This window comes from Sorex araneus, chromosome 4, assembly GCF_027595985.1.
Source record: "Sorex araneus isolate mSorAra2 chromosome 4, mSorAra2.pri, whole genome shotgun sequence".
Classification (NCBI taxonomy): domain Eukaryota; kingdom Metazoa; phylum Chordata; class Mammalia; order Eulipotyphla; family Soricidae; genus Sorex; species Sorex araneus.
Genome location: NC_073305.1, coordinates 221565761 through 221574036, shown reverse-complemented (window position 1 = coordinate 221574036; position 8276 = coordinate 221565761). Strand labels below are relative to the sequence as shown.

The 8276-nt window shown below is 65.4% G+C and overlaps 1 protein-coding gene and 6 non-coding genes across 7 annotated transcripts; 5 read left to right on the top strand and 2 right to left on the bottom strand.

Annotated features, from left to right (window-relative positions):
* The first annotated feature begins 95 nt into the window (after positions 1 to 95).
* LOC101555455 (caspase-8-like) lies at positions 96 to 4197 on the top strand. Its single transcript, XM_004604382.2, has 11 exons — positions 96 to 170; positions 225 to 395; positions 468 to 657; positions 740 to 828; positions 1225 to 1335; positions 1436 to 1600; positions 1863 to 2085; positions 2278 to 2394; positions 2887 to 2961; positions 3428 to 3531; positions 3967 to 4197. The coding sequence occupies exons 1-11, from the start codon at positions 96 to 98 to the stop codon at positions 4078 to 4080; spliced, it is 1434 nt and encodes a 477-aa protein (XP_004604439.1). The 3' UTR covers positions 4081 to 4197.
* A 415-nt stretch (positions 4198 to 4612) lies between these two features.
* Positions 4613 to 4685, top strand: TRNAR-CCG (transfer RNA arginine (anticodon CCG)). Its single transcript has one exon. It is a non-coding gene; the product is annotated as a tRNA-Arg (tRNA).
* A 797-nt stretch (positions 4686 to 5482) lies between these two features.
* TRNAR-CCU (transfer RNA arginine (anticodon CCU)) lies at positions 5483 to 5555 on the top strand. Its single transcript has one exon. It is a non-coding gene; the product is annotated as a tRNA-Arg (tRNA).
* Positions 5556 to 6407: 852 nt separating this feature from the next.
* TRNAK-CUU (transfer RNA lysine (anticodon CUU)) lies at positions 6408 to 6480 on the bottom strand. Its single transcript has one exon. It is a non-coding gene; the product is annotated as a tRNA-Lys (tRNA).
* A 313-nt stretch (positions 6481 to 6793) lies between these two features.
* On the top strand, positions 6794 to 6865 carry TRNAP-UGG (transfer RNA proline (anticodon UGG)). Its single transcript has one exon. It is a non-coding gene; the product is annotated as a tRNA-Pro (tRNA).
* A 953-nt stretch (positions 6866 to 7818) lies between these two features.
* On the top strand, positions 7819 to 7890 carry TRNAP-AGG (transfer RNA proline (anticodon AGG)). Its single transcript has one exon. It is a non-coding gene; the product is annotated as a tRNA-Pro (tRNA).
* A 223-nt stretch (positions 7891 to 8113) lies between these two features.
* Positions 8114 to 8186, bottom strand: TRNAK-CUU (transfer RNA lysine (anticodon CUU)). The gene has a single exon. It is a non-coding gene; the product is annotated as a tRNA-Lys (tRNA).
* Between the last annotated feature and the right edge of the window lie 90 nt (positions 8187 to 8276).

Genomic DNA, 8276 nt, shown 5'->3' with positions numbered 1-8276 from the left:
CAGCTCATAAACTGCAGATAGGACTGGGCCCGGGGAGAGGGCAAGGGTCAGTCCCCATCCGGAGGGGAGCTGGGGCTGGGAGCCTCCCTGGGTCCATGGCTTTCTTGGTGGCCGGGACCTTGCAGGCAGCCGCGCAGGTGGCGGACACTCGGGAGAGCCTGGGGAGGAAGGTAACAGGAGGCCCTGCCTGCGGTTCCCGCCCCCCTCCCCCCTTCCCGCCCCAGCCCAGCCCAGCCCTGGCCTTGCCTCTGCAGGGGAGGTACGGCCTGCAGGGCCCCAGGGCGGCCCTGCTGCTCAGCAGCCCCGGGGTGCCGGCCCGGATCCCCCAGCTCCTGGAGGATGCCTTCCGGGCGCTCGGCTTCCACAGCTGCCAGAGGAGGGAGGCTGAGGCGCAGGTGAGCCTGGGGTGGGGCGCGCACCCTCCCTGCCCGCTCCCCGACTCGGGCCCACATTATCGCCCATTCCAGGCTTTCTTGGGGGAGCTGGCGGGGTTCCGGGAGCAGCTGGATGCCCAAGGCGGCCCGGTGGGCTGTGCCCTGGTGGCCGTGGTGGCCCCTGCAGGGCAGCTGCGGCAGCCGCTGGCTCGGGAGCTGAGCCGCTCTACTGCCCTGCGGGGCTGTCCCAAGGTCCTGCTGCTGCTGTCCAGTGCTCCTGGGGGTGAGTGGGCCTGACCCAGGGCGCAGGGCTAGGGGCCAGAGGGCCCACCACCCTCCAGCCCCATATGTTGCTCTGCCCCCAGCACCCCTGCAGCCTGGCGCCTTCCCTAGCAGCCTGGCCGAGCTGTGTGGCCGCGCTCCTCAGCAGCCTCTGCTGCGGCTCCTCACAGAGGTGGGTCCGCGTGGGGTCCCGGGGGAGGGGGTCCGGCTGTGTCCGCTGTGGCAAGGCCTCCACACCCCCTCCTATCACTCCGTGCACGCTGCGATGTGGGTGGAATCATCAGGTCTGTTGCCCAGAGACCAAGGTGGGTGGAGATAGCACAGGGTCCCAGAGGTGACCCCGCCAGGGACTCATTGGAACACACCCACCTGTGTGGGTTGGGGTGGGACATTTTCATCAGGGGAGCCCCTCACCATGACCCCAGCTGAGTGGCCCCAGGCCTCACCCCCTTTTTCCTCTCGTCTTCTCCCTCCACTGGCCCCAGTGAGGTTCCGACAGCCTGGCAGGGTTCCGGCACCGGGTCAGGGCCCCCGGTGGAGCGACCCCTGAGGTTTCTCTGCCCTCCAGGTCTTCTTGAGGGTGACTGAGGCCTCCCCAGGGGCCACTGGCTGTCCTGTGCTCCGGAGCTCTTTGCGGGGGTCACTGTGTCTGCAGGAGGTGGAGCCCTGGAAGCCAGAGGTGAAGGGTCTGCCGAGTGCAGCCATGGGCTCAGGGACACGAGGACGTGGAGCTGGGGGTCCTGTCCCCACCCCACTGAGCAAGCTGCACCCCTCTGCAGCCAGAAGGCGTTGGGACCCGGTACGAGCTAGCAGGAGCCAGGGCCGCCCTCATCGTGGCGGTGGTGCGGGGCCGGCCCGGGGCCCTGCGTGATGTGGAGGCACTAAGGGGCCTGTGCCAGGCCCTGGGCTTCCAGACCACCGTGAGGACAGACGCCACGGCACAGGTGAGGGCCTCAGATCTGGTGACACTGCAGGAAGGACAGGCGCACCCCGGTCCAACCTGTGCTCACTGCCATGACCCTTTCCCGTTTGCCTGCCCCTGGCTCCCGCACCCTCAGACTCTCTGAGTCTCGGGTTCCTTCCCGGCCGAGAATCGGCACAGACATGGCCCTGACGTTTCCGGGGGGGGCTCTGTGCCTGCCGGGAGCAGCCCCTGGGGAGGCCGCTTGCCTTGGGTGCAGGAGGCAGCGCTCGGCCCCTCCCCAGGCTTTCCAGGAGGAGCTGGCCAGGTTCCGGGAGCAGCTGGACTCTGGCAGGGGCACCGTGAGCTGCGCCCTCGTGGCCCTCATGGCCCACGGTGGGCCTGGGGGGCAGCTGCAGGGCGCCGACGGGCAAGCAGTGCAGCACGAGGCGCTGGTGCGGGAGCTGAGCCGCTGCCGGGCCCTGCGGGGCCGCCCCAAGATCTTCCTTCTTCAGGCCTGCCGTGGGGGTGAGCGGGGCGGGGCGTCCCCGGGTTAGCTCACCTCCTCTAGGAGACTTTAGCCCTGTCCTCACCCCGCTACATCTGGGAACTCGGGTCCTTGACCCTTGGTGCTTGGCACTCAGGGAAGTTTCCGGCTCCATGGTTGGGTCTGCACCCCTGCAGGCACCCCAAGGCATCTGCCTGCGCCTCCCTCCCCAGGGCACAGGGACGCCGGTGTGGGGCGCCCAGCTCTCTCTTGGTTTTGGCGCTGGCTGCAGGCACCGCCAGTCACCCCATCGCACGCTGACATCCTTCAGGTCTATGCCAGTGCCCAAGGTGGGTTGGGGGGTCGGAGCAATAGTATGGCGGGGAGGGCGCTTGCCTTGCACATGACCAACCTGGGTTCGATCCCTGGCACCCTCTATGACCCCCAAGCCCCACCAGGGGTGATCCCTGAGTACAAAGATAGCAATAAGCCCTGAGCACTGCCCAAAACCAAAAAGAACGCAAAACCCAAGGTGGTTTGGGCCACTTCTGCCACCCTGCTCAGGCAGGCCTGAGGGAGCCACTCTGGCATGTTTCTAGGGCTCTGGGGTGGGGTGCCACTGCCACCCCACGGTCTGGCCAAGGTGATGGAAGGAAGAGGCTTCCCAAAGGAAGTGCAAGGCCCTCGGAGCCCAGGGCCCCTTCCTCTCCCAGAGCTACCGAGCCAGCTGGAGGTGGGAAGCTGGCAGGCAGCCAGGCTGAGTCACACTCTGTCCTTCCTGCCCGTGGCCCTGAGCCAGGTTAGGGGTGGTTGGTCAGTGGGGCTGCTGGTCCCCCTTGCAGGCATGTCGTCCGGGGACCCCGCTCCTGGGAGCTGTGAGCAGGCAGACATCCTGACAGCCTACGCAGCTGCCCAGGGTAAGGAGTCCTCAACAGGTCCCACTTGTTGGCGGGCGCCTGCGCGCCTGGGACACGGGGACCAGCTGCACCTGGGCGAAGTGCCGCCTTCCCTGTTTGCCTTCCCTTGCCCCTTGCTGACAGCAGTGGTGAAAGTGGCGGGAGGGGGGGGCGGGGAGGTGGGAGCTGCTCCCACACCATTTTCTCCAGTCTATCTCCGGGCTCTGCCCTGGGCTTGGCACAAAGGCCCATGTGTGTGTCCAGTGGGAAATCCATCCCAACAAACACCTGCCATCCATATGCTTCATGCATATCAAGCAAGCGACAGCTTATTCTGCAGCAACAAGTCTCTCTTCCTGGGCCACGTGCCCTGGAGTCTTTGTCAGCCTGTCCCGTATTCCACCACCCACAGGCCCCTGGGGCTGTGAAGGCAGCGGGCTGAGGGAGGGACAGGGGTCTGAAACTCTGGCCCTGGTCCCCGGCCTAGGTCATGTAGCCTACCGGGACGAGAGCGGCTCGGACTTTATCCAGACGCTGGTGGAAGTCATCAGGGCGGAGCCCCAGGGAGAGCTCCTGGAACTGCTCACTGAGGTGTGCTGGGGACCAGGGGCTGGCCCAGGGCACCATCACCCCAGGCCTGGTGTTCTGATCATTTCCTGTTGGCCAGGGTGTGAGGGAGAGGTCACCCCCCCGGGGAGCAGTCACAGGCATCACTGACTGCAGTCCAGGCTGCCGTGCAGGGCCCTGCGGACCGAGCGGCTCCCTTGTAGTGCCGGGGAAGGGCCTGGTTCCCGAGGGAGGGCGTCTGGCAGGACTGGGAGGCCTGTCGGGTGGAGGGAGGCCGTCTGGTTGCATGAACTGGGGGCGCTTTTGGTGGGGAGCATCGGACAGGAGCAGGGGGCTATGCTACCCTTTAGAAGATGGCCAGGCAGCATTCAAAACTGCCCTTTCCACCCCCTGGCCCAGGGCTGTGCCTTGCTTGCCAGGCTGGGAGCCCTGGGCACAGGCTGCTTGTGGCCCTGGCAGGTCAACCGGAGGGTGTGCGAGCTGGACGTGCTGGGCCCTGACAGCGACGAGCCCCGCAAGGCCTGCCTGGAGATCCGCAGCTCGCTGCGCCGCGCGCTCCACCTGCGGCCCTGAGCGCCCGCTGCCCGCCCGCCCGCGCCTTCGCCGCCTCCCCGCCGCTTCCTCAGTGGCCCCATCTGGAAGCGGGACCACCGCAGGGTTCAGCGGGCAGTAAACGGTGGTCGATGGCCGCACGCGGAGGGCGACCGCTCTCGCCAGGGCGCCCCCGGGATGTGCCACCGTGCACGGGGCGAGAACCCACCACGAGCCGGGATGACTGTCCTAGGGCGGCCCTGTACGACAGGCGTCCAGGCCAGGGGCTTCTCGGGGTCCACGTCACCTTCCAGCACTCCAAAGTCTTTGCCATCAAGGCGGCGGCCAGAGCCCCGTGTGGGGCAGCGCAGATCGAGGCCTGACGGGTCTGGCAGGGCAGAGGCGGCGCAGTCGGGATCGAACTCGCGGCCACCCTCCGGCCCGGGTCGGCCTCGGCCGCGCCCACACCAGCCGGAGGGCGGGTCTACGCCTCACCGGGAACATGCGCATCGGGCACGGCGCGCAGGCGCTTGAGCAAGCTTTAAGGGAAACATGGCGCACCCGCTCCCCGCGGGGCCGCGTGGCCTAATGGATAAGGCGTCTGATTCCGGATCAGAAGATTGAGGGTTCGAGTCCCTTCGTGGTCGTTGCAGGGCGTTTTTTTTTTTTTTTCCCTCCTTTCTCTATGCGGGCTGTAGACCTTTAGGTCGTGTCAGCCTCTCGCACGCTTCAGCTCCTGGCGGGGCTGCACCGGCGTGGCCCAGCGCTGGCAGGCAGGACCGGCGAGGGGGCTGCTGCGGGGGAGGTGGGCGGACTGGAGGTGTCCTGGGGCGGGGGCATCGAACGACAGGGCCATTGATAAAAACAGATCCTAGGGGTGAGGCCCGTGGGAGCACAGCGAGGATGCGCCGTGCCGTGAAGGCACCGATGGCGCTTCGTCACGGCTGAAGTTTCCCGTGTGTGTCCTTGGCTCCCACGTGTGCATCCTGATCAGCATGTGGGGCGCTCTCGCAGGTGTGCTCGATTCCATGCGACGAGCGCGAGCCCTTACGTACCGGGGACACGTGTTGTTGAACATTCAGACACACGGCGTGCGCCCTGGATGGAGACCCTGCCAGCCGAGCGAGTTGCGGGAGGATCCTAGCCCCGCGGAGGGAACCTCCCGGGGACGGGGAGCCCCATCGCGGCGATCCCGGGGTCCTGGGCTCGGTGGGAGGGGGCCCGTGAGAGCGGGAGGCTGCAACAGGGCGACACGTGCCGCAGCGCAAACGTTTGCTCGCTGCTGGCAGGAGCCGCGGGTGGGCTCGGCACACGGGGGTCCTGCCTGCCCCGTCCGCGGCGGCGCGGGGAGTCCGGGACCCGAGACAGACCCAAACTGCGCCTCATACGGGAGCCGCCCGACGGACAAGAGACTGAATCGAGACGGCAGCGCAGGTTCGCGTCAGCCCCGGTGGCCTAATGGATAAGGCATTGGCCTCCTAAGCCAGGGATTGTGGGTTCGAGTCCCACCCGGGGTACAGGGGTTGCGTTTTAGACTTCACTGCGAAGGCTGAGAAACCAAACCGCCCCCTGTGAATAAAGCAGCTCACAGGTGACAAGTGTGGATGGAGACTTTCCTTTTTGTCATAAAGTGAAATAAAGTGGAACTGCTCTTTCTGCAAGATGACGGGCGAGAATGGTTCGCTTTAGCAGAACAGACGTACTTCCCGGACGGATAAAGCCCTCACACGGTTCTTGCACAGTGGTAGCGACTGAGCTAAGGCGGAATGAAGGCCACAACACGACTTCCCTGTCAATATAGTGAATAGAAAAATATTTTAATTTGCTATTAAAAAATCCTGTTTTGATTAACCCCCCCAGTTTTATTAAACTCCCAAATTTACTTTATAGAAAAAACAAAAATCCCAGATCATGTATTTAAAAGAAAATATATACCCAAGCCTCCTACTCTATTTATGAAGAGACACTTTTTACAGAAGTATCAATAATCTAAAGATTATAAATGAAAATATAAAAGCAAGCCTAAAAGTAATTAGTATGATATCAGTATGGGAGAAGCTGTTTTTAAAAAGCGGAAACTCAAGAGCTACGGAAAGGTAAAAATCAACCTGGAGTATATTTTAACATTCGACTAAAGCCATAGAGAATGTACTAGAAAACATGCCAAAACAGACAAAGCCATGCGCTGCCTGGGCTGGAGGGGGAGTAACTAACGTCCAGGGTGTTCTGCCAGGTCAGCAGGAAGGGAGCAGGACGCGGGCGAGGGTCCCCAGCTAAGGGGGACGGACGCCCGCCCAGCCCTGGCGCCGCTCTTCAAGCTGTCACAGCGCGGACACTTGCAGCTGCAAAATCTGAGATGCCAAAACTCACGCCCAACGTGGGGCTCGAACCCACGACCCTGAAATTAAGAGTCTCATGCTCTACCGACTGAGCTAGCCGGGCGGGTTGGACGGGCTGGCGGGCAGGTGCCCCGCAGCGCTGCTAGCTCGGGCTCCTTCCCCAGAGGCCCCCGGACAGAGCCTGTGCTCGGGCTCCGGGCTCCGCGCCCGCCACCTCCCGGGCCGCGCCAAGGGTCGCTCCTGCGCCGGGGGCGGCTGCAGGCCGTGGGGCGCCGCGCGGGGCGGTCGCGGGCCGGCACGCCCCTCGCCGTCGCCGGAATCGAAAGCGGAACCTCGCCGGGCGGCCGTGCCGCGGCCGAGGGCGGAGCCGCGCCTGCAGGCCTCCAAGGACCCACGTCACGGGGTCTCGCCAGCGCGGCTCGTTGGTCTAGGGGTATGATTCTCGCTTTGGGTGCGAGAGGTCCCGGGTTCAAATCCCGGACGAGCCCTCTTTTAACTTTCTTTTCTTTTCCCCAACACGCGGGCGCCCTTGGCGTCTGCCTGGGCGCAGAGTCGCCTGCTGCGGTCGGCGCCCCCAGGCCTCTCGGACCGACCCCACAGCGCCCCGCTGCGGGCGCTGCGACACTGCGGGGCGGGCGTGGGAGCCGCGCCTGCGCCTGCCGGACCCGGGGATGCGGGTGACCCTGCAGCTTGGGCCCGGCCTGTTTTTGCTGCTGGGGTGCAGATCACATCCGCACTCCGGCGAGGCCCCGCTTTCAGACGTCTTTGGGGGTGGGGGGCGGCTAAGCGGCACCGCAGGCTCCGCGAGGGCGCCGTGTGCGGCCGCCCAGCCCAGCACCCCCGAGTGCTGGCTCACCTCTAGACACCTGGATTCTCCCCGGGGGGCCGCCAAGGGAAGGACAGACCAAGGGTGGGCAAGGCCTCGTTGTGCGGCCAACATTGTACCCTTCTGGGGGGGTCTCCAGGGGAACCCGCCAGAGCTCCGGGAGGGCCTAGAGTGAGTGGGGCCGCCCTTCCCGCCGTCGCAGAGCCCCTGGGCGTAAGCTCCCTGGACAAACGCGGGGCCCACCCAGACGCGGCCCTGCTTCCACGGGCACCCCATCGCTCCCTGCCCGGCACCCCATCGCTCCCTGCCCGGCACCCCATCGCTCCCTGCCCCCGAGGCCACAGGCACAGGGCGGCCAAGGGCAGCGAGAGACAGTCGCAGGCTGGCTGCGTGTCTGCCCCCGCCCCTCCCCAGGAGGGTCGCGCCCTGAAACCGACCCCAGGTCGTGGTGGCGCCGGGTCTCAGCGCGTGGGACGGCGGTACCGCCGCGGCAGCCCCTTCCGGTCCCCGCGGGAAGGAGCCCCGAGGAGACCCGGAGTACCCAGAGCCGCGGGAGCACGCGGGGCGCACGCCGGGTGCTGCTCACCAGGGATGCCAGATGGCCACTAGACGTGGGGCTCGTTGGTCTAGGGGTATGATTCTCGCTTAGGGTGCGAGAGGTCCCGGGTTCAAATCCCGGACGAGCCCTGTTTTTGTGGGGAGTTGAAGACCCCAAGAACTCCATTTGTCCACTTGTAGCGCCCTTCCCTGGCTTTGGGTGACCCCTTCTATGTAGTCTGTGCCCGCTGTAGGAGGGACCTGGAAAAAGTCTGAGCAAAATGCAATTATTTAGATTCCTTGTTTTTTTTGTTTCTCCCCCCCCCTCCCCCCACCCCGTGGAAAGAGTTTGAGTTCTTCAGGCCCAAAATAACGCCCAACGTGGGGCTCGAACCCACGACCCTGAGATTAAGAGTCTCATGCTCTACCGACTGAGCTAGCCGGGCGCCCCCCCGGGCCGCGAGTCCCGTCTCATAGTGAAGGGCCGAAACCGGCGCTGTGGCCTCCCCTGTCCCGGCGGCGTCGCGGCCCGGCGC

Bases quoted from the DNA above. Each gene is read 5' to 3' on its own strand.
- LOC101555455 (XM_004604382.2), top strand. From the start codon at position 96: ATGGCTTTCTTGGTGGCCGGGACCTTGCAGGCAGCCGCGCAGGTGGCG. The intron at 658-739 runs GTGAGTGGGCCT...CTCTGCCCCCAG, and splicing joins GCTGTCCAGTGCTCCTGGGG to CACCCCTGCAGCCTGGCGCC. The intron at 1,601-1,862 runs GTGAGGGCCTCA...GCCCCTCCCCAG, and splicing joins GGACAGACGCCACGGCACAG to GCTTTCCAGGAGGAGCTGGC.